We start from the raw sequence: 24826 nt of genomic DNA on the forward strand, positions 1-24826 counted from the left end.
ACATCCTTGTCTCTAAATTGGAGAGACATCAACTTGATGGATGGACCACTCGGTGGATAAAGAAATGGCTGGATGGCTGCACACAAAGAGTTGTGGTCAATGGTTCAGTGTCCAGCTGGAGACCAGTAACGAGTGGTGTCCCTCAGGGATCGGTGTTGGGACTGGTCTTGTTCAGCATCTTTGTCGGCGACATGGACAGTGGGATTGAGTGAGCCCTCAGCAAGTTTACTGATGACACCAAGCTGTGTGGTTCGGTTGATACGCTGGAGGGAAGGAATGCCATCCAGAGGGACCTCAACATGCTTGTGAGGTGGGCTGATGCCAACTTTATGCAGTTTAACCGGGCCAAGTGCAAGGTCCTACATCTGGGTTGGAACAATTCCTAGCCTTATAAATCTCATGTTTCTTTCCTATTTAGGGTGTGTTTTCTTCTTTTGTCATATCTGGTTGTGCTTGTTTGCCATTTCTCTTCACTGGGGGATTCAGTGCTCTTCAAGAATACATTTTTGATCATTTTTTGATTCCTGGGGAAGAGAAGGGAGAAGAGAGTGTGAAGTTGGACCAAGAAGATGGAACTGAGGGGAACTGAGCGATGAATGGTAGCTGGAGGTAAGTGCAAATACGGTCCAGAAATTCTGTATACAGTGCTGCAAAACAGACTGGGTTTTTAGGCTCCAAGCAGAAATTAATTCCAGAATCACCTCTTGAAATGCTAGCCTTTTGCTGCAGTAGGCTGTATCTTGCAGTCCTGGCAAAAAAGGGAGCCACGGATACTAGTTTCCCTGCTAATCATGGTTGAGAATTACGTAGTCAGAGGTTTCACTTCCAGTTGCAATTTCTCAGTTTGGAGTGACTGTTAAGCTAACCTAAATAACTAATCCAACCAGACTAGTCAAGGAAAGTCCCTGGTGGTGGTGGTGTCTGTCACTCAAGCCAGAGGACTGGTACAGGAGGACCATGTTTGAAAAGGAAGCGAGCAGGTCTTGGTAAGCAGAGTGGCAGCCTGAAACTTTGTGTGTCTGGGTGATGCTGCTCTGCTGGGTACTGTTTCCTTTGGATCCGTCATGGCTAGCCTAGGTATCTTTAAAGGCCTGTGCGTACCTTAATGATGCTGAAAGGATGTTTTAGCACACACCTGCTGACATGGCACACGTGCTTTGTTTACCACCTCCACCATTTTCACAGCACTGCTTGATCCTCTCTAGGATTGCTCATGGGCCGAACCACCTCTCCTTCACCCATTTTATGTCCTGTTCAGTGGACACAGCTCTTTGTATCCCAGGGAAGGGAATGAGAAACATAGATTAAGCTGAAGCATTTAGCACTAAGGCATAGAACTGCAGAATGCAAGATATTGAAGGTGATTTCAGGTGCCCCTTCAGTATCCTCTCTTCTACAGCAGCAAAAGTGTGTGCTTAAGTGACTACTCATGGCAATGAATCATAGAATAGTTAGGGTTGGAAAAGACCTTAAGATCATCCAGTTCCAACCCCCCTACCACGAGCAGGGACACCTGGCACTAAACCATGTCACCCAAGGCTCCGTCCAACCTGGCCTTGAACACTGCCAGAGATGGAACATTCACAATTTCCTTGGGCAACCCATTCCAGTGCCTCACCACCCGCACAGTGAACTGTGCATGACTGCAGATGTTTGTCTTTGTTTCAATTGAGTTAGTTTCAGAAATACATTTAGGATTTTATTTGTCTGTCTCTGCCTAAATAATAACAGTGAGATATTATTTACTGGCCTTGGTCTTAGTCTGCCTCTGATCTCAGCACTGTTTATTCAGGGTCCAAGACCATTCTACTACAATTCATTGAAGATGATTCTGTCTCGTTCTCGAGTCTACAGCTCAATGTCCTCACTGCCTGTAACAGACTCTCTTTCCCATGCTCCCTTTTATTTAAAAACAAGCTAATCACCCCAGTACTGGTTTGAAGGAGTGTTTCCATGCGGTGCTGACGCCTCCTCAGGCCATGTTCATAAGGCAATTCCCAAGAACGACCAGCAGAGACCAGTCTTGTCCCACTTTAACGTTCACCTGCAACCTGCCAAAAGGAAGAGCCTTATAGACCATGAATTCAAATGAGTGAGAGGGAGATATGACAGGTAGTTCCTTGATATTCATTTCCAGGTCTCTCATAGGAGGCTTCATGGGTCAAGCTGTATGAAGCTTCAGACAACAAGGAAGGGCTAGCATATTGCAAGCAAGAGACATTTAAGGCCATATTTTCTCACAGTGGTGTCATTTTACTTGGGGAATTTCACAGAGAAGTTGTGATAGGGTCATTTATATCATCTCTGGATTATCCTTCATCATTTACAGAAGAATCAGCTACAAGAAACAGGCAGAACTACAGAGACTCCCTGAGCTTTGCAGATTTGTTTTAGGGATATTAGGAAGTTCTTTTCATAAACATTCTGTGCTTTTGACCACGAAGCCCTAAAATTAAGCAGCAACCCCTCCTCAGGGCATATCTGCACACTGAAAAGATCAAATAGTGAAAGGAGAGGATATTTAAGATGACATCCTATGGTAGGTTGAACTTGGCTGGCTGCTCTGTGCCCACCAAACCCCATTTATCACTCCTCCTCCTCAGCAGGACAGGGGTGAAGGGAGAAAATAAGATGAAATAGAACTCATAGGTTGAGATAAAGTCAATTTAATAAAGAAAAAGCAAAGGCCACATGAAGATATGAAGGAAAATAAAGAGATTGATTCTCTACTTCCTATCGGCAGGTGATGCTCAGCCACTTCTTGGGAAGTAGGGCCTCAGAGCACCTTAGAAGGCATTTAAGCATTTGAAAGAGAAATGTCTTAATAATGAATGTCCTCTCTCCTTTTTTGTCTTAGCTTTTTATTGCTGAGCATGATGTCATAAGGTATGGAATATACCTTTGGTGAGGTTGGGTCAGCTATCCTGGCTATGTCCCCTCCCAGACTCTTGCCCAAACCCAGCATAGTGGCCTTTGGAGTAGGAGGTGGGGCAGGGAAGTGGTGACTTTGGAGAGCAAAACCTTGATGCTGTTTGAGCAATTCGCAGCAGTATCCAAAACACTGGTGTGTTATCAGCACCTTTCTAGATACAAATACAAGCTAAGCACTATGAGGGATAATTGACTCCATCCCAGCCAGACCCAATACACATTCACTGTACAGATAGTGATGTATATTTCCTTTATTTCTTTCCCTTTGCCTCCCAGGTGCAAGGTCCTGCATGTGGGTGAGGGCAATCAAAAGATGGGTGGAAGACTAGACTGAGAGCAGCCCTGAGGAAAGGGACAACCAAAGCCACATGCAGCACCTGCAGAAGCCAAGGAACAAGGCACACACTGAAATCCTGCCTGAAACTGTGGCCTGTTCACACTGCTTCCATCTCCCACTTCTTTACCTTGTCTGCTACCTGTCCCATCTCTGCCAATAGCAGGTTGCCTGCTGCGTTGCTCATTGCTTCATACCATCAGAATAATACAACACGCTCAAAGCAGTAACTGTCAAAAAGAAGGGGCAGATGCGCAAGAAGCTCGGCGTCGAGACCTAGGAATGAAAGGGTGCGAGGAAGAAGTTCCAGTCTGTGAGACTGAATGGCCAGGGAGCTGAGCTGCTGACGCAGCCTGGAATGATGGCACAGAAGAGGATCATAGAGTACCATTGGAGATGAGAGACCTCTCCATGCTTGAAGCAGCACATCAAGAGCAGCGCCCGGTCGGTGCTTTGCCAATGAGTGCGGGCCCTTGAGGTCCTGGAGGTGTGCGTTCATGCGCGCAGAGCACCGCGGACACCGAGACCTGGGCAACGCGACAGCTACGGCCTGGCTGCAGCTGCCCTGCAGCTGCTCCGGGCACCCCTCTCCCTTACGCTGAATTCAAACCCCTTCCTGCATTCCACACCTCGGTCTCTTCTCCAGCCCCTCCACTTCCCTTTCAGAGGGACACGGTCTGCAGCCACTGCCGACAGAAAACCCGTGTCAGCCGCTGGCACTTTCTGGCCCTCGGCTGCAGAACTTCTTGTAAGAGTTTCATCATTTGTGATCCATGTTTTATTGGAGTCCCTGTGAATGTAACAATGCCCTTTCTTCCCAAATTGTCCCAGGGGCATGCACCACTCCAAATGCATGCTTTGGACCAGTATAAATGGTGACTCTTTTTCCATGGCTTAATCCTAAGGCTCAAGTCAAAGCTATTAACTCTGCCTTTTGAAGAGAAGCATTACTAGGCAGTGCTCTAGTTTCTAGTATTTGGGTACTGGTTACCATTACATATCCAGCCCTTTGTTTTTCTTCCACTGTGTAGCTGCTGCCATCAGTGAGAATCTCCACAGCTGCATCATGCAGGGGAATTTTTTTCCAATTTCAGTAAATGTACTCCAATACTTTAGGTTTGTGTATCACAGAGCCCTGGGAGCTTTGTGGTTTCATGACAGACAGTATGGAGAGCCTTGCTAGTTGGGCATCCTGTCCAGTGCACCACCAGTCAGCAAGTTTGGCACTGATGCAAACATGGACGCATCACTGCAGACACCTGAGGCTCTAAGCAATGCTTACGGAAGGAAGATTACGTTTGCTGTTACAGAGGAGCATGGTCCTTGATCTGTGCTCTCCCTGCAGAGGTATGCCTTAAATTCAGGACAAAAGAGATCCATGGAGAATGCCTGGAGGAACTAAAAAGAACAAAACAGTAGTGATAAGCCACATGGACAAATGTGCCCAGAAAAGCAGGTTAGGATGCACAGAAAAGGATATCAAAAGTGCACGAATATTGGAAAGATCATGTAATGCAGTAAGACAGAGGGTAGTGTTTCTGCTTTCTCCTATCTCCTTTCAGATACACCCTGCTTTGATATTGTGGATTCTCTTCTTTTGCTAGGCACCATATTCCAAATCTGGTGGCTTTGCAAGATTTGACTAGAATCCAGATACATGACCCAATCCATACTTATAATTTCAAGCACTGAGCAGCTGAGAGGATCCGTTGGTTATGGGGGAGTGACCCTCCACAGGAGCAACTCCCAACATTCAAGGACACTGGTAGGGAACTGAATGTTCTGGCCAATTGTAGCCTCCCACAACCATCAGCATCCCCAGGAAGAGGAGCTGACAGAAAGAGGATCCGAGTTTCACAAGCACAAGGTCTGAATCCCTTCTCTTTAAGTGCAGCAGCAGCAGCCACTGGGCTACAGAGGAATTAGCAAGAGCCACAAGAGTCTGAAACTTCACAAGTCTTCACAGCAACTCCTAAATTCTCCTCTTGAGTTCTGTGCCACTCTGAAACATGAGGCTTTGTCTTTATCACTCTGAGGCAGGAAGAGAATGGAAGAGCAGAGGCTGCTGAAGAGCATCCCAAATGAAATATACACAGCCTTCACCTGACACCTTTGGAGCAGGATGCAGCAGCTGTGTCATGGCGGAAAGCACATTCATGTAGGTTGAGAAATGAAACACGGCAGATGAGGCTGTCGTTTATGAGAGCATCAGCACAGGTTTAATTTGCTGGGGTGTGATCAAAAGGGGAAGGAAACCCTCACAGTCAAGAAATGAATGACAACATGAAGGCTCTGCAGAGCTGGCAGCAGATGTTATAGCAGAATGTAAGAAAGAACATGCAAGGTACTTGTGGAAACTACTAGAACAGTGGTCTCCAAACAGTCCTGATTGCACACCCCTAATGGTAAACTATTTTTGAGCACCCACCCCAAGTATAGCTGTATTTAGTAACTGAAATTACACGCATATAATGCTGAATTACAGGCATATAATACTGAAGTTCTAATGTTTTCTGTGTAACAGCAAAGTTGTAATGTTTTCTTCCCATGCCCCAGTGGATTGTCTAGTACATGCCCATGGGGGTACAAGTGGGCTTGCACCCCACTTTGGAGACCACTGCACTGGAACATCCTAAACCAGGAGCCTATCTCTCACCGTCCATTACAGATACAAAGAGCAAAAGATGCAAACCCTCCCTTCCCCAGACACCCTGCTGGCCTCCAGCAACGAGGGACCTGATGTTCCTGGGTCAGGTGGGTTGTCTTTCAATCAGCTCCTCCTGTGCAGGAGAGATTGGGGAGGAGAGAATTAGCTGTGCCTCTGCCGCCAAGCTCTGTGAGATGTACAAGGACTGGCCTCAGAAGCTCCTCTACTTCATGCTCCTGGGAAGTTTTGTCTCTGTCAACCCATGGTCTCACCATGTGCCTCTTTCCCAGGAGCTTGCATGAGCCTGGGCTAATGTGTTTAGGTTATCTGAGTCCAATGATGATGTGGCTGACTGAAATACTTGAACTTGGAACACAGGTTTCTAGAAGTGCAACCTGCCATTGCTTGTCCATTGATAATATCTAACACAGCTGCCTTCCATTTGCCAGTCCTCCTCCTCCTTGTGCCTCTGGAGCTGCCAGCATTCTACTGCAGCATCACTGCATTCAATGAGAGACTTGTTTGCAGCAGGAGGTGTACATCCTGGAGTGTATATTTTGAAAGCCCATGGAAAAGTCTTTACAATGCGTCTGTGCATTGAGCAGAAGATGATATTTATATTTCTTTAGCAATTTGTCATCATAAAGGAAGGAGAATGGGGCAGGAATAGGCGTTCCAATTTCAGCCTGAATGCAAAGGAGCCTGTTTATCTTTCTCACTGAAAGGCCTGAAGGGCTGTTCTGAAGCAGTCTGGCTGCCTGATGACCTCTGGGCTGTGTATCACAAATGTCCCATTTACCTTCATTTGAGATCAGTTTTCTCCATGAGCTGCTCTGCTGGCAAGCACCCTGGGTTTCTGGGATTCATGTGGTCCTCTAGAAGAGGCCCCTGAGAGGCAGACAGGAGAATGAGGGGGACTTGGATGAGGTATGTTCACTAGATGTCTACCATCAAGATTTTAGGCACACTAGCACCACAGGAACTATGACCCAAAACTTTTGCTGTGAGCTCTGGCAGAAGCCTGGGAATTGTTTCTCTTGTTGATTTAAGCAAGTAGCATAAAGAGACTCAGGGAGACCTTCGTCTTCAAGGGGGTTACCAGACATCCCTATATGATGTCTTTCATGCTCTTAAGAAGAACTGATAATTAAAGATCAGAGTAGATTAAATAAGTAACAGTGGGAAACAAAAAACAAGTGCCAAGATAAAGGCAGGTATGGTTGATCTTCCCAATTTGTACTCTGAATTACTGGATTTTCCTGAAATTTGGGTGGATGCTTAACCAAATATTGAACTCTTTGAAATGAAGGAAAATGAAGCTGTCCTTCATAGCCTAAATATTACGCAACAGGTTAAAGCTATATCTCAGGTTAAAGGTTAAAGCAATAGGTTAAAGCAATATTATCGCCAATGGCATGTTATGGACAAAGGAATAATAAATTCACAAGGAGAACAAATTAAATACTATTGCAGATCAAGAATTGTTCGTGCTCTGCATAAGCATGGTGGGATTACATAGTTTTGGTAAATTTTTTTCCATGCTTAGTCCCATTACAGGATTTTACCTTTTTCCACAGAAAGCTTCTAATCTTAATTTGTTCCCCAGGATAAAACATGTTTGTAACAGAACTGTGCACTGATACCAGTGTAAAGCACAAGATAAGGTGGAGACCCTGGCCTTGCCCTTGTACTTTAATGTGAAGGAAAATTCCCATCTGGGCAGTGGCACTGTGCACCCGTCCTCAGGGCTCTCAGGAATTAAAATGAAGAAAAACTATTATTCCTTACTTTGTCACACCAAGTCAGCATCTCAAAACATACGACTTGCGTTTACAGTCACTTGGGTATCCCATGTCTCCCAGCAGCTAACATGATGAAGTTAGCAGCTGCTTCAAAAAAGGTTTATTCACCCAACTCTTTAAACTTTAGCAAATTCAGCATCATGACAGGAATTATCACTCTTTCAGAGAAGGATTTCAGCACATCTCAGTATTTGTGCTCACAGTATCTTTGTTCATAGAAGAATGAGACAACCGAACCACTACACATCTTCCAAAGCCCAGATGTATTTTTAAATTGAAGGGCACCATCTGCAATAACTTAGAATAGCTCCCTATGAGGAAAGGTTTATGATTAACTGATCTATGGTTTGCACCTTCTACCAATGCCTCTCAATCCCCACATTTGCATCTTCCAATTTTCCACTGTGTACTTTTTGCCTGGAGAAAACCTTGGACAAGAGATAAGGCCGTTTCGAAAAACGTATTTCTAGCAGCTCATGCTTCCAGTCCACCAGTCGGGCCGTGGGGCTGTGTCACCATCATGAAATACATACTGTTTGTCGCCTTTGTTGGCGTGGCAGGTGAGTATACTTTTTACTTTTCTTTTTGGAATTCCTAAGGAAGCTCATTTCCTGAGCAAGTTTGGAAGGTGTTCGACAGGGGGAAAGTGAAGCCCACGTTCAACTTGCAAAACTTTTAAGGGAGAGCATTGCAACTTCTTTTGTCTGCTGCCTCTGATCATAATTGCTTGTGTCTCAAAATGGGGAACGAAATGACTTCATAGGGGTTCTTGGCCCAGGAGTACTGAAATGTGTGCACAGCTTCAAAACCAGACAGGCTCTCTATTAAGCTCTATGAAGTATAAAGACACAACCTCTGGCCCATGAAGTCCTAAAGTCACAGTAAATCATTGGACTATGGGCAAGTGAGATGCTTCAGTCACAGGGGCACAAGATTCCTTATGCTAGACGTTGACAGTTATCTCTTACCTCTTATCTCCCAGTTGCCTTCCCCGTCAACAATGATGATGATGATGACAAGATTGTCGGAGGCTACACCTGTGCAGCGAACTCCGTCCCATTTCAGGTGTCCCTGAACTCTGGGTATCACTTCTGTGGAGGCTCCCTTATCAACAGCCAGTGGGTCGTGACAGCTGCTCACTGCTACAAGTAGTAAGTGCAAAAACCATGATCTTCTGTAACCTACTTCTTTCTCCCAGTTCACTTCCAGCAGGAATTCGGAGCTGTGAGATCCAAGTATGTAAGTGATGCCGTTCAAGGAATGGGCATCTCGTTCAGAAAGCTGGGCTGAAGCATCATAAGGGGTTTTCCACTTCTGGAAACGTCTCTGAATGCAGAGCACTTTCTGAAATGACAGTGTGACCATTGAGCAGTGAGATACAGGCTGTGATTTCTTATGGATTCCATTAATCTTGCTAAAACTCAGGCACTGGAGAAGAGGGAGAGGAACGAGCTCAGGGTGACAGTTTGTCTTTCCCCCAAATGCTTGTATAAAGCACGGTAATGCATACAACTTGTCTCAGCTCAACAAAATAAACCTGCAGAAATTCACCATCGGAACTGGGAATGGGTAAGATCTCAGTGTGGATTCCTAGGACAAGAAAGGTAACCTGCACAAAAGCAGCTATTACAACAGCTGTGTTGCAGTGAGTGCATAAGGTGACAGGGAGGTTCCTTCTAACTTGTTGGTAGCCATAAATATATGCCATTTCTTCTCTTTTCCAGTTCCATGCAAGTACAGCTTGGGAAACATAACCTGGCACTCAAAGAATCGACACAGCAGGTGATCAGAGCATCTAAAATCATCCGTCACTCTGGTTTCAACTCCGACACACTGGACAATGACATTATGCTCATCAAACTCGCCACACCAGCCCAGCTGAATTCAGCTGTACAAACAGTTTCTCTGCCCACCAGCTGCGTGACCGCAGGCACCACATGCATCATCTCTGGCTGGGGAAACACACGCAGCAGTGGAAGTGAGTACCCTGTGGGCATGTATGGCACCATGAGGGCCTGGGAGACATTTAACTCACAGTTAACAGTGCAGGGTAAAGAACAGACGAGTGGTGCGGGACAGGTCTTTTTGAGTGGTAAGTCCCTGTAGGACAGTAACCATGTGACTACTTTAAAGGCAAGCCTTTGTAAGGATCCTCCTCTGTTTTTGTTTTATGGACGTGGAACCACTTAAGTCATCCACGTGCTGTTCACAATGTTATAGATTTTGTGCCATAGATTTTGTGGTCTGGAGCTCTCAGTTGTGCAGTGCCAAGCACAAGCAATTTAACTGATGTCAATGGAGCTGTCGCTTCTCTGAGCGCAAGACATAAATATGTGACTGTGGTCTCAAATGACTGCAAGAGAGTTCTGTTTTCTTACACCAGTGGTCAGAGGTATGGACGGTGACTGGTGTCTAATCCACTGGGGACAACTGAAGCTGCAGCAGCGAGAGGATGGTTTTCCTGAAGCGCAGTTTTCCTCCAGTATATGTGCTTCACAGTAGCGCTCAGCTCCAGACCTGACAACTGATGATTGTCTAGCAGACTGTGGTGCTTGACCGGAGCTGGATGCCAGGTGCCCACCAAAGCCTTTCCTGCACCCCTGCAGCAAACCTGCTCCAGCGTGGGGTCCTCCACAGGCTGCAGGGAGGTATCGACTCCAGCATTAACCTCCATGGGCTGCAGGGGGACAGCCTGCCCTACCGCAGTCTTTACCACAGACTGCAGAGGCATCTTTGCTCTGGTGCCTGGAGCACCTCCTCCACTTCCTTCCTCACTGACCCTGGTGTCTGCAGAGCTGGTTCTCTCACATATAATCCCTCCACTCTCCCACTGCAATTGTGCAGGGTTTCCCCCCCCCCTTCAGGGTTACGTTACCATGGGCAGGGTGCCGGTGTTGTGGATGGGCACAGCCTTAGCTAGTGGTGAGTGAGCTGCCACTGGCTCTGTTGGACACAGGGGAAGCTTCAAGCAGCTTCTCACAGAAGCCACTCCTGTAGTCCCCCCACTACCAAAACTTTACCATGAAAACCCAATACAGTACCTGAAAAATCAGTGTGGCTGCAATGGAGAACTGTGGACCCATGACTAAAACCTGCTCCATCCATGCTGTGATTACTGTTCAGAGGAGAAGTGACAACTGCAGAACCAGGATGTTTGGTGCTTCCTTTTCTGCTCAGACAGCTCATTTCCAGGCTCTGAAATTAAATCAGAGATGATACCAACCATCGATCCCTATTTCTTGTAGGTTCATATCCAGATACTTTGCAGTGCCTGAAGGCTCCTGTACTCTCCTCAAGTGCATGCAGCAATGCCTACCCTGGGGAAATTACAAATAACATGATATGTGTAGGATTCCTGGAGGGAGGAAAAGACTCCTGCCAGGTAAAGTATCTGCCTCTCCTTTCACCTACGTTTCTCTCCCACCTTTTTCCAACAGAAGAGGCTTTACTACTAGAGAATTACTAGACTCACTGCATTGCCATGTCTGAAGGTTATTGTTTTATTTAACACCAGTGGAGGCGTAGGAACGAAGTTCCTTAGTGCGTGAGGCTGGGTTTCTAACAGTCAGTCATTGCCTCCTTCTCAGACAGCACTAACTCTGCACTAAATTTCTAGAAGCAGCCTTCTGCACTTCAGGCTATTAAAAAAGGAGGAGCACTGCACCAGAGAGTGAACAGTAACCACTGGGACTTTAGAGCTTAGGACACAAATGTTAGTTTTGGCCTTACCAAAATGAACTAGCCAATACACCAGGCAGTCTGGCCAACGGCCGTACCTGGCAATCGCTCTGCATTTGACATGGGCCAAGCTCCCTGGAAATACTTGGCAGAATAATGTTTAAGACAAACACAGCCTAATCATCTGCCAAGGACTGCATCTGTCAGAAACAGGCAGCTTCCTCGTCCTTAGCTGCGCGGTGCTTGGAGCTAAAGCAGGCACAGTAGCATCAGACGTAGAGTGCTAATCCGAACTGGCCTTTGTAGAACTTCTCTATGGAAAAACCACGATGGGGCTCCCTCAGGTGTCAGTGATTTCTGGGATCTCTGGCTCATCACTTACACTGGTAACACTTGCACATCCTTTATATGCACAGGGGGATTCCGGCGGTCCAGTGGTCTGCAACGGGCAGCTCCAGGGCATTGTTTCCTGGGGTCTTGGATGTGCCCAGAAAGGCTACCCTGGGGTTTACACTAAGGTCTGCAATTACGTCTCCTGGATCAAGGCAACCATTGCTGCCTATTGAGACCCTCCCGTTCTACCTGACCTGCTTTTTCTCCTCAACTTTTTCTTCTGTTTTGGGACTGGGCATACAAAATTTATGAAAAAATAAACACTTTCAGGCACCCGTTCTTTGTGCAGCATTTCTCTGAGCAGCCCCATAGGCTGTGATACGGAGGACAGGCGCAGGGAATGGCACTCTGATCAAATATTTAATCCCTTCTTGCCCTCCCCCTACTCCCAGAGGGACGGAGAGGAGAATTGAAAAGAATACAACTCCCATAGGTTGAGATAAGAACAGTTTAGTAACTAAGGTATAACAGAAATCACTACTGCTACCACCGATAATAACAATGATAAAGGAAATAACAACTGTTCTAGTAGTTTCCACAGCTACCTTACATGTTCTTTCTTACATTCTGCTATAACATCTGCTGCCAGCTCTTCAGAGCCTTCATGTTGTCATTCATTTCTTGACTGTGAGGGTTTCCTTCCCCTTTTGATCACATCCCAGCAAATTAAACCCATGCTGATGCTCTCATAATGATGCAGCTGTGGAGATTCTCACTGATGGCAGCAGCTACACAGTGGAAGAAAAACAAAGAGCTGGATATGTAATGGTAACCAATACCCAAATACTAGAAACTAGAGCACTGCCTAGTAATGCTTCTCTTCAAAAGGCAGAGTTAATAGCTTTGACTTGAGCCTTAGGGTTAAGCCATGGAAAAAGAGTCACCATTTATACTGGTCCAAAGCATGCATTTGGAGTGGTGCATGCCCCTGGGACAATTTGGGAAGAAAGGGCATTGTTACATTCACAGGGACTCCAATAAAACATGGATCACAAATGATGAAACTCTTACAAGAAGTTCTGCAGCCGAGGGCCAGAAGGTGCCAGCGGCTGACACGGGTTTTCTGTCGGCGGTGGTTGCAGAGCCCGTCCCTCTGAAAGCCAAGTGGAAGGACTGGGGCTGGAGGAGATCCCGAGGTGTGAAATGCAGGAAGGGGTGTGAGGTCAGCGCAGGGGAGAGGGGTGCCCGGAGCAGCCCCTGTGGGCAGGCAAAGGGAGCCACTGCTTCCCGGACGGGGCAGCGTGAGGAGCAGGGCAGCTCCAGCCAGGCCGTGGCCGTCACGTCGCCCGTCGGCTGCGTCCCGGCCCTTACCCGGGTCTTGGTGTCTGCGGTGCTCTGCGCGCACGAAGGCGCACCCCGGGCGCTGCCTGCAGGGCCTCGAGTGCTGGTCTTGATGCGCTTCGAGCGTGGAGCGGTCTCGCGTCCCCAACGGTACTCGCTGATCCTCGTCTGTGCCATCATTCCAGGCTGAGTCAGCAGCTCAGCTCCCTGGCCATTCAGTCTCACAGACTGGAACTTCTTCTCCGCATCCTTACGTTCTCATGTCTTGATGCCAGGCTTCTTGTGCATCCGTCCCTCAGTTTTGGCAGTAACTGCTTTCAACGTGCCGTGACGCTTGGCTCCATAGCTCTTTTTGCTGGACAGAGTCTCAGGTTGGGAGTCATCCCTCTTGCCAAGCATATTCTCTGTTCTGGGAATTGTGTTGTTTGCGGTGCTCCAGTTTGTTTCCATGGGGGGTTTTGGCTTGGAGCTGCTCTGCCTGGGGGTGTGGGGTGGCCGGCATGTGGAAGAGGGAAGGGAGGCAGTGGTGAAAATGTTGATATGCCTAGACTGTCCCAAACCTTTGTTCATGTAGCTATCTTTCCCTGTGTTGCCTCAGTGTGTGTTGGCATGCACAGCTTCACTGGCACAGATCTTGCCCTCTTGGGAGGAAGAATATGACTTTCTATCTTCATTTGGTTATGTGTAAGGGAGAGAGATAAAAGCATCTGTTACCTGTCACCATCAGTCCATGCTCCCTATGGTCAGTCTCCAAACTGAAAGCACACTCCTAGATGAAGCATTTTCATAGCTAGGGTCACAGGCACCTGGGAGAAGCTTCCTATAACAATACAGTCAGAGGAATACAAAATTAAGAGCTCAGCCTCCTACTTCCCTCCCTTTCAGAGCAACTGTGACAAGCACAGCAGAGACCAAAGTGGATATTCACAACCAGACCAGGCTACAAACAGGAACACTGGTTTGTAGCAAGCAAGTTGCTCTCAGTGCAAAGGAGTTACTTGTGGGCTTGAGGTTTGTTTGTCATTCTGGGACAGGAGAAAAATAGTTGGGAGGAAAGCAGCATGAACACTGTCATAAAGTTACCAAGTGCAAAATAACTGCATTTAAAACTAGTTCATAAAAAAAGTATATTTTTTTTTCTATAGGAGAAAAATGTCGGAATTAAAAATCCAGGGATAGTGTCTACACTCAGAGGTAATTGGACCGTCACACGCAAACAGGCAAAGGAAGGATGTGGCCTGTGGTTCCCAAGGCAATCTTTCACGGTGACAAAAATGGGAGGGCGGAGCCACGGGTGGGATTGTTTTTTGTAGGAGGTTGTATCATTGTGGGGACAGATTACCCACAATGATATGTTCTCCAGGAGGCCTTTACAAAAACCCCTTTGTGCCTTGTGGGAGGGTTAACCTGTGTTAAGACAGCTACAGAGAACTCTGCAGCTCAGCAGGTATGTTCTGCCTTGGTTTTTCTTGACAGACCTGGTATACTAGGACTTCCTTTCATCATCTGAGAGCCACCCTGCCCTCTCTGGAAAACAGGATTCTGAGACATTGAAATAATTTTCAGTAAGGCGGATGATTGGCTGCAGGTGCACCTAAAGCCTATCCGAGTATGTGAAGCAGAGAATTAGGTTGGTTTGGTTGTTTATTGGTGTTTGTGTTTTTTCTCTTATGACGTGATAATGTTTGCGATAAACAATGGCTCTTTATTCATGTGATGAGAGTGTTAGAAGAAGAATTCTGACATCTAGCAGGCATCTCTCAGAGGCACTATGCAAAATATGCTGTATCTTTCTTAAGTAAGTCCAGTGCCCACTGACTGACTCATGCCTGTGCGCACAAAGGTTTTCTCTAAACCTTCTCCACACTGTCTCAATGGAGTACTTCCCAATGGATATCAAGGGTTTGTCTCAGACTAGCCAACTTACTCTTCTGGACTGCCCTTGTGTGAATTACTTTTAAGCTATCAGAAAATTGAATGGGATTGTAAAAGACTGTTCAGGATGGCTCACCTGCCATTGAAAGGGAAAATAAATGGATTTTAGTTCAGTGCAAAAAAGGTGAACATCCTATGTGAAAAGGCATGTGACTATGACAACCACAAAGCAAATATTACTTGATTATTACCTCCTCAAGGTGCAGAATGGAAGGCTTCACAGTGCTTAGCTTACAAGACTGACATCTAGCCTCCTCCACTCTAGGCACATCTGTATGGTTTCTACACTTGCAAAATGAAAATAGCAGCTTCACAGCAGCTACTGGTTGGGCAGAGAAGTGATTCAGAGCAGTCTGCAGAGGAGGACTTGAGGGTGTTGGCTGATGAAAAACTTAACATGAGCCTCTTCAGTGCATGCTTGAACCCAGAAACCATCCATGTGCTGGGCTGCATCAAAAGGAGCATGACCAGCAGCTTGAAGGAGGTGATCCTGCCTCTCATCTCTGCTCTTGGAACTAGATGATCTTAAGGTCCTTTTAGACCCAAACCAATCTATGATTCTATGACTCTATGATTCTATATCAATGAGATAAAATGCAGAATACAGAAAGGTTGTAAAACAACTTCAGATGAAATGTAGCCAGTGAAAGTAAGTATCAAAAAACTCTGGAAATTCTTTTATAAATTATCATACAGATTATATAACGGTATTTCAAGCTGGTTTTCAGCCAAATCCCTTCAGACAGAGATCAAGGGTTCTTGGGAATCTTTGGGATTTCAGATGCAGTAAACACTGCTTAAGCTTCTGCTTTTCTTGGCTTATAGTACAACACTTCATCACTGTGACCACAAATAGCTTGACTTTCGGTGCTGGCACAAAACTTACAGTACTAGGTAAGATATTTTTGTTTTCTCTTTTAAATCACTTCAAATCCCCCATCTTTTCTTTAGAGAACTTCAACCTTATCGTCCCTTTCATTATAAAACTGGTGGGTTTGTGATGTGCTAGTAACCCACTGTAATTTGAAGAATAGACTAAATTTAATACTCTAGGTAGGGACACACTTTTCACTTTGGAGAACTGAAAGAATGCCTTTTCAGTGAAGAAAAAGTTGACCATTGAAAGAATTGGAATGAGGAATGGGTTAAAAATACATGCATTTCCATAATGATAGTTCTTCTGGTGCTATAGATGATGAAGGACAAGTCAATGAAAGGTTATCTGTCTGGAAAAAACTGAGTTACAGTAACACTTTGGACAGGTCTAGAAAACAAAATAAGGACTCTACAAACTTAAATGACTTTGAATCTTTCCAGGGTAAACTAAAGCATGTGTTAACTCAGGTAACCAAGAAAGACAAATAAGCGTACTAGCATTTCCAGCTGATAAAATAGAAGACACCCAAGTTTATAATAAGCAATGTTAACAGCTCTCTGCAGCTGTTTAATTCCAGGTGTCCACAGAAAACTTAGCAAGTTTTTCCAGAAAACAGACTCATCAGGACAATGACCTTCCTATTTCAGAGGAGACGCCAAAAGGCCACTGAAAACTACAAAAGTGAATATATCATTCATTTCAAATAAAATAGCTCTCAGGGAATGTTTCTATCTGGGCTACACTTCTGGGAGAACAAGTCTGCTTCTGATAAATGATAGTGATCTCATTGTATTGCTTCTGGAGTCAGAAATATTGGTGTCTTAGGCTTTCGTATCATAGCATTCCACTATAGAATCAAATGACTGCAAGTGATAAAATTCAACCTCCACAAAGTCAGTGATCAGCACATTATTTGAAATCCAGTGTGAATCTGAGGTCCCTGAGCTGGTGAAAATCAATACACTGATCCCTCACTGACCACAGTCAATTATGCAGCTAACTTTAATAATCATAGATAAGAGAGCAAGGAGAATTCCTTCCAGGGAAGGAGAAAGGGAGGGGTGTTCAGGAACCAATCAAATGGGGATTCTGTGTGTTGAAAGTTATTTTGTAAGTAAAACAATAAAAGGCTTTTTTTTTTTGCACAAGAAGAATATTCTTGATGTTGAAAGAAAATGAGGCATTTAAGGAAATTAGTCTGTTTGATTGAAAATAAGCAAAGACAATTATTGCCTCTGAATATGGGAAATATTCTCTGATAGCACAGCTAGATAAATAGATAAATGTCCTCTAAACTGTAACAATCAATTCATCTAAGCCTGAAGCAAAAGGGCTGTGAAAGAGGTGTTTTTGTGACTGAACTCACCTGGTTAGACACACAGATGTGGTAGCGCTCCCTTTTCCTTACAGACATCTCCCTTTTGGAGGGGACCTTAAATGTACTTTGTGTTTCTTCATTTGCTGGTACTACATGAGGGCAGGGTTTAGTCCACAGGCTTGGCTCAGACTGACAGCAGAGGAGAGGTTTTCCTGCAGCTGCAAAACAGTGTGAATAATGCAAGATTGTCTTTTGGCAGTGGGACAAAGCTCACAGTCGTAGGTAAGATAGAATTCCAATCTCTGTGATCTATGTAATGCCGGTTGAGGGGACAAGAGCATTCTTAATTAGCAGCAGAATAATGATCATTTTTCATACAGGCATGAGGACAGGATTAATGCTTTATTGGTTGCTTGTTAAAATGAGATGCGCTGATATGGAAGTGTAGGAATTGCAGGCACAGATTTTGAGATCCTTCTATTGCCTTTGTATTTCCTTATGAAGGAAATGAAGGAGAAAGGTAGAAATAATTCATGAAGGAGAAAGGTAGAAATAGTTCTATTTCCTCCAATTCTCTGAGAAAACATGGAGGTTGGGGACGAAAGATTCTCCTTTGCTGTGTGAGTTTTTGCAGTTCATCTGTGTAAGAAATGCAGCATTTCAGAGGTAGAGTGTGGATTCTTGTGTCTGCTGAATCAGACAGGAAAAGCTGGTACTTTGCCCCCTTCTCCATAGATGGTGGGCAGGCTGCCTGGAGTTGCTTTTGGGCACGGGCTTCTTCTAACAGTCCTTTTCATGGCTTCTAATTCTCAAAAAGCATCATATTCTTTTTGTCTCAGTGCACTTTTCTCCTCTATTCTTTCTCCTTTTCAATATTTGCTTTCTCTGCCTTATACCCTCCCAGGAAAGGATTTAACATCCCCTATATCAAGGCATTTTGGAACCAGTGGGAAAAAAAACCTTTTCCATCTGCTACTGTCACTGTATATGTTATGCGAACTGTATATATATATATACGTTATAGCAAACTGTAGAAATACACACAGATGCCTGCTCCTTTAAACAGCACCATTTGAAAGAACTAAGTGGCTGGCAAGAAGAACATAATCACACTGTAGGTTATAGTCTGATTGTGTCTAGCTCTGCTTGTTATCTTTGGAGTTGGTGCCATGCTCAGAGTTACAGGTAAGTAGCTGTGATTAACCCGAGCGCTCAATGTGGAGAACACTGAAAGATTTCCCTTGCATTAATGACGGGCAGCATATCCACAAATGATCTCAACATGAGAACAGGAGTGAAAATAACAAGAAATCATGAAACTGACCTTGCCATGATGAGAATGGAAGAACTGTGGTTATTTTTTTCTCTTGGGTGGGTGAAGAATGTGAGACAGAGAATGTATGAGTTTGTGCATGGAAATGATTGAGCATTATGACAGCAGCTGCCATGAACACTGCGGAAGATCAGAACAGAATGGGCTGTCGATAGCACTTTTTTTTCCTGATTGTCACTGCTCTTGCTTGTACCAGTCTCATTATTCCATTTCAAGCAAGCTCATTTTCTGGCTTTCTTTGTCTTTCCAGTAGTTTTATCATCCTTTCTGTCTGCCTTTTTCACTTGCCTTCCTCTTTGCCTTTTTCTTGTGTCCTCCCTATAGTTTTCCATGTCTTCACTCATTAGCTCTTCAGGCTCTGAGCCAATGAACTTCTGTCAGAGGTACTTTTAGGTTAGGAAAAATATTCCTAAAGCCAAGTACTAGAAGGGAGCAGCGAAAGTGATCAACCTCTCCTCATATCCACTGTAAGCAAAGTGGAGCAGCACCAGACTTCTAGGGGTTTATCTGCATTACTATGCAGTGATCTCTCCTGAAGTCTGTACCACCTCACACATGGTCACAGAAGCACCCCAGAGATCTTTGTAGGCACTGACAATCATTAGCCTTAACTGGCTAACAGTGGAAAGCGAACACTGGGGCTTAGAGGTCAAGATCTATGCAAGATGTAAGTTGCTGCTAATTCTACTCATTCTCTCCACTCTAAAGAGGAGGGAGTGATCAGGAAGAGCATCTACAATTTGTAGTGTCTTCACACTGAAAAGCAGTGAAAGTTTTCCCTTTGGCACTTTTGTTTCCACGTGCAGTCTGGTGGGTTTATTATGCTAGATGAGTAAAAACGTCACTCTAATAAAGATGGCTTGCGGAGAGGTGGCTTTTAGGGTCACTGCATAGCTTCTGAGCAATACCTTGTTGTTACCTTGTACATCCTTTTGATCATGGAAGTCTGTTGTCTTTAGTCGTGTATGTAGGTATTGAAGGTATTAAATACTTTAGGACAGGAGACAACTTTTGTTTTGTGAGCATATAGCATATAGAATCTTGCATCAGTTTGGGAAGATGCGTAGTCCAGGGCTTCTCATACCTAAACAATAAATAACATAAAGAGTTCTGTATTTTATACTCTTCAGAAGGATAGCAAGTTAAGACAGAAAGCAAAACTTGTCCCAGGCAGATTCAGGTTTCCTACTTAGAGTGTTCTTCACTTCAGTGAGAAAGATTAACTGCTTCCTTTCAAGTCTCCTCTCAGATGGGGTGTGGGGGTCCCAGTAGGGTATCACATAGCAGTATAATTCTGAATGCTGCAATAATCATCATGTCTTACTACATCTCCAGGAATGTAATTCAATCAGTTGAAGATGCTTGTGCTGTTTAACACAGACTCTGAGCTACTGGCACAATGTTACAAATACAGGCCTTATAGCACCACTGGGTACTTTTCTGCCTATCCGTTTGCTCAGGTTCTTTTAGCTTTCCTATTCTTCTGACAGAGATATATTAGAAGTTTAAACACTCATGCATTTCTGTAGCCAGACCTTTTCTTTTTCTCTGTAATGAGAGAAGACAAATGCTTTCAGTTTCCTGGTCTCTGTATATATCTAACAGATACAAATGGTCTAATAGGCAATTGTTAAAAGGCCAGATATATCAGGAGTCACAAAGCACAAATTTTAAGCAGTTTCTCACTGAAGATAGTTACGGAAGCCCTGGGCCATATTGCTTTCTGTTTCAGGGAAGAACGATGAAATCATACCTCCAGCCGTGGCCATCTTTTCCCCTTCAAAGGCAGAGATCCAACAGAAGAACAAGGCCACACTGGTATGCCTGGCCTCTGGTTTCTACCCTGACCACCTGGATCTGGTCTGGAAGGTGAATGGTGCTACGAGGACAGAAGGGGTGGGGACAGATGAGTTTTCCACACGCAATGGGAGTACCTACTCATTGACCAGCAGACTGAGGATCTCAGACCAGGAATGGTTCAACCCTTCAAATCGCTTTGAGTGTGTTGCCAACTTTTTTAAGGATGGAACACCGGAATCAATACACAAATTAATCTACGGTGATGCTGGTGAGAAAAAAAACGTGTATCACAAACTAGAAATCCCAAATCAAAAGGGTGTGGGTTACAGTGTGAAACGTATCTCTATACAACTTCAACACGGGGTGTGGTTATGGCACAAATATTTATGTAAATATGTAGGTATCTGCATATGTCACTTCATAGTCCTGGGACTCTGGATCCACATTATCATTGTACAGCTATAGTTTCTCAAATTTTCTTCCAGATTTTCCCTGAGAAATTCCTGTATTATGGTAAATGTGCAGTATCATAAAATCTATAGTATAGTAAAATTAATTAGCTGGTATACTGTAAACTGAACTTCAAAAATTGGTGCTGTTTGGATTGAAGAGAAATATGACTTTCAGTCCCTTTTTCTCTTTCAGGCTGTGCACTCACGGAAGGTATGTGTGTCTTCTCACAGGCAAGTATCTGTATGTATTTTAATCCCAGTTTTGCTGATGTGAAGTACAAGGTTTGTGAGACTTCAACTAGAATAATGGCTTTTACTTCCCCGTCCAAGTGATTTGTACTTCAGAATAAAAAACCCCATGCTTCAAGAGGTTTGTATGTTCTCACTGTATGTAGCTGTGGTTTGAGGGGTTTAGCTCTTCTTTATGATTCTCTTGGTATAGCAGAAGAAATTGTTGCGTCTCCCTATAGAGCATAATTTGCTCTTTTTATCATCTCCTCCAGTCCTTAACATTGCCTTCTGTTGGGAAGCTTTTTGCTCAGCCATGAAAGCAAAAATTCATACTCAGCCAAGTGATTATCACATTAAGATTCAGAATCCTGAATATTTCTTAGTATCAGATTCAGAATATTTCTCATTACAAGTCCCATTCCCCTCCAGACTGCAAGGATATCTATATCTATGTGTGCATCTTTACACAGTCCTGGTTTTCACCAACTTCTTTTATGCTTCAGGAATCTTAAGGTTGAACCAAGACCAGGTTCAACTGCAATTCCTTAAGAGTGAAAAATCCACAAGAATTAAAGTTCTAGAGACTATGTTACTGTGGGCTGTGTAAAACTTCCCTGATACAGCAGCAGCACTCACAAGGCCACAGACAATAATGCATGAAAACAAAATGTGTATCTTGCGGTTCAGCTCAAGTGAAGTTCCTAAGAGGGATTCACATGAATAGCCTAGTTTTTCAGTAGGTATGGCAACACAATGGTTAAACATTCCCAATCAGGAATTACTTCCTTAGCATTAAGGCATTCTCTCTCTTTCCTAGACTTGCTTTCTCTTGGTTGTTTGAATCACAGTGTTCTTTCCCATCTGCTACTGTGTCTTATCAACAGAGCCATTTCATTTGGCTCTAGTTCCCGTGTGTCACCTGGCTAAAGATTTCAAGGGGTTTTATTTGATTAGAGCTACATTAGATCTAGTCTCTTGTGATGAGGATGCAATGCACAAATGATGTTTGATTTGCAGAGTCCTACTTGCGGTATGGAAATTCTCTGAAGCTCACTTACCTCATTCTCTGTGGCAAAGCCTTGCTCTACGCAGTTTTGGTGAGCGGTCTGGTGTGGACAGTCAAGGTAGGCTACTGTGCCACTTGCAGGTTGAGATTACTCACTAATACAAGGGTCAGTGGGTACAGAAAAAATCTGTTCTCAGCTGAGGACCTGTTCTTCATGTATTCTGTCAGGCTTTGGGCAGGCTGGTTTGAAAAATCACAAGTGATGAGTTTTCTGTTTTTCCAGAACTCAAATAAAATCAATGCTATCTAGCACAGAAATTCCTCCTCAAAATAGTCTTTAAACACATGAAAAAATATGAGAATTAAGGACAACTTCTCTAGAAAATAAAGAAGGGAAATATCAGATACACCGCACTTTTCTGTAGGTATCGACTTATGACTGCAGTGAGAGTAATAAACAGGGGGGTTCAGGAGATATGTGGGATAAATCTGAACGAAGATTTACAAAGAACAATGGGCTAAATCTGAACAAATGGGAGATATATATCACTATTTACATGGTGATAAACTTACTGTCTTACAGACTTACAGTATGACAGACTTTGAATATTTGTGCTGATTTGGGCTGGTATAAATTAAATTTTCTTCATAGTAGCTAGAATGGGGCTATATTTTGGGTTTATTCTGAAAAGTGTTGATAACTGAGGGATGTTTTCACTATTGCCGAGCTGTGCTTACTCAGAGCCAAGGCCCTTTCTACCTGTCACACCTCCTCACCAGCAAAATAGGCCCAACTGGGATGAAGATGTAGATGAGTCACTTTGTGACATGGTTTAGTGGTGATCTTCCCAGTAATGGTTGATCTTGATGATCTTAAAGGTCTTTTTCAACCTAGCTGATTCTATGAATCTATGTTGAACTAACTATAGGAAATACTTTTAATCGTTAAGTTTCTCATGTGGCTGAAAGATATTTCTGGTGAGAGTAGTGGAAGCATCAGTGCTTGTTCTTTTAGAAGCAGGACTGGGAGATATATTTCAGAAAGTGACCTGCTAGAGTTAAAGGGTGAGTATGAACACAATCTCAGCTATGGTTTAGTGTCTTTTTAAAAGGATACTAGAGAGAGTAGGTTTTGTACTTTACTGGATCACAATCATAGAATCACAGAATGGTTGAAAGGGACCTTGAAGATCATCTGGTCCCACACCATGAGCCCCTCCATGAGCAGGAACATCTTTCACTAATTGAGGTTGCTCAGGTAGATGACATCGCAGCTCTTCCCTTGTCACTGGTGACTGATGCAGTCACTCCACTACAGAAGGCCACCAGATCTTACATACAAAGTTATTCAGTGTGTAAGTAAATAATCTGTACAGGTTAAGACACTGCTTGGTGCAAAAGGGGAGAAAGCATGAACATTCAACATGGTTATTTCTGTTGCTGCTCTCAGGAGACACAACAGTTGAGACACTGATAAGTACGGTCTATTATTTCCTATATTGTTTATTTGTTCCTTTTGCCTTTTTAAAAAATTATATATTTATTCTGTTTTGTTTTCAATTAGGTTGGTGGCAAGTTTTATAGAGAATAAGTGAAGAACTGTCGTAATGAATGAATGAAGATGTGGCCATCAGCAGGAACATAGCAAATTAGAATTTCTACTTTTCTATAGCAAAGGATCTATTCTTCTGCCTAAGAACTTCTGAATATTATTTCTTGGTGATTCAATGTCCTTTCCACTTTGTTGTAATCACTTTTGGGTTTTCCCTGTACTTCTATATCATATCGTATCACATCGTGTCGTATGTATCTTATAGTATCATATCTTTAAAATTAACACCTTGTTAATGCTCAGAGGCTGAAAACCCATCCTTGTATTTGGAATAAAGTTTTAGCTTCTTTTCCATTCAAGAAGCGTGAGTTACTGGTTTTTATTTCGGTGTTTTGTAGCAATAATATCCTGCAACACAACTTCCTGTGAGTTTTGCCAATTCTTTTAAGAATGGAATACTAGAATTGATACACAAATGTGATGCTGATGAGTAAAATATATGTGCATATGGAGGTCATCCTCTGTAGGTTCCTATATCTAGAGTAAGCAGTCATTACTGAGGGCATGTTTCTTGCCAGGCTACTATACAACTCAGATCTGTCAGTCCCCAGGAAACTGAGACCAAGAACAGGAATCCAATCCTGGTTTTCTCCAAACTTGCTACAAGCCATGTAATTCTGATCCCCACGCCCACCCTCTGTTATACAAGTGACTGCACAAACAGAGCACTTTAAAAGAGCTGACGATATGTGGGTGCTAACAATATCTCCTATTTATTTTCTTATGGTTTTGATTGCAGTGTCTTCAAAGGTAAGTTAAACAATTCATTTTCCTCTCTTGACAGTGCGTTTGTTTATCTATACATACAATTGTGTATACAAAGAGAGATGTGTTCTGTGTGTGAATGTCTCAGTCTGTCTTGTGTTTGCTTTTGATGACACTCACAGATATTCATGCCTGGATGCATGATTGTATGCCTGGACACATCCATTCATGTTCTCCCTGAATACACGTGCATGGATGTAAACATCCAAATTCTGTCTACTGCTGTGAAACCTTCCATGAGACTGACTACTAGAACTCAACATTTCGGTATGAAAAACACCTCTTAGAGCAGCAGACCTACTTGTAGCACAAAGATACATTGATATTTTAGTAGGCAGTATGGTAAATCACTGCATTCTACAGTACATTATCTCCTTAAATATATTGCAGAGCTATTACAAATTATATTCCCATGAGAAAGACTCAAAATC

The 24826-nt window shown here is 43.8% G+C and overlaps 1 protein-coding gene and 1 gene segment (V, D, J or C); both read left to right on the forward strand.

Moving 5' to 3' along the window:
- The first annotated feature begins 8114 nt into the window (after positions 1 to 8114).
- LOC133269678 (trypsin I-P1-like) lies at positions 8115 to 12058 on the forward strand. Its single transcript, XM_061454239.1, has 5 exons — positions 8115 to 8274; positions 8697 to 8865; positions 9439 to 9692; positions 10960 to 11096; positions 11809 to 12058. Exons 1-5 carry the CDS (start codon positions 8235 to 8237, stop codon positions 11956 to 11958), a joined length of 750 nt encoding a protein of 249 aa, XP_061310223.1. The 5' UTR covers positions 8115 to 8234; the 3' UTR covers positions 11959 to 12058.
- Positions 12059 to 16507: 4449 nt separating this feature from the next.
- LOC133269794 (T-cell receptor beta-2 chain C region-like) lies at positions 16508 to 23932 on the forward strand. The segment is given in 6 exon segments: positions 16508 to 16559; positions 17374 to 17478; positions 20262 to 20597; positions 20975 to 20992; positions 22030 to 22136; positions 23583 to 23932. Coding segments are annotated over 6 exon segments (645 nt in total).
- The last annotated feature ends 894 nt before the right edge of the window (positions 23933 to 24826 follow it).

Source organism: Pezoporus flaviventris, unplaced genomic scaffold, assembly GCF_033815535.1.
Source record: "Pezoporus flaviventris isolate CSIRO_AGI_PZ_B2104156 unplaced genomic scaffold, CSIRO_AGI_Pfla_v1 ptg000015l, whole genome shotgun sequence".
In the NCBI taxonomy this organism is placed as follows: domain Eukaryota; kingdom Metazoa; phylum Chordata; class Aves; order Psittaciformes; family Psittacidae; genus Pezoporus; species Pezoporus flaviventris.

Coding starts and splice junctions, on each gene's coding strand:
- LOC133269678 (XM_061454239.1), top strand. CDS start 8,235: ATGAAATACATACTGTTTGTCGCCTTTGTTGGCGTGGCAG. Junction 8,866..9,438: donor GCTGCTCACTGCTACAAGTA/GTAAGTGCAAAA, acceptor TCTCTTTTCCAG/TTCCATGCAAGTACAGCTTG. Junction 9,693..10,959: donor AAACACACGCAGCAGTGGAA/GTGAGTACCCTG, acceptor TATTTCTTGTAG/GTTCATATCCAGATACTTTG.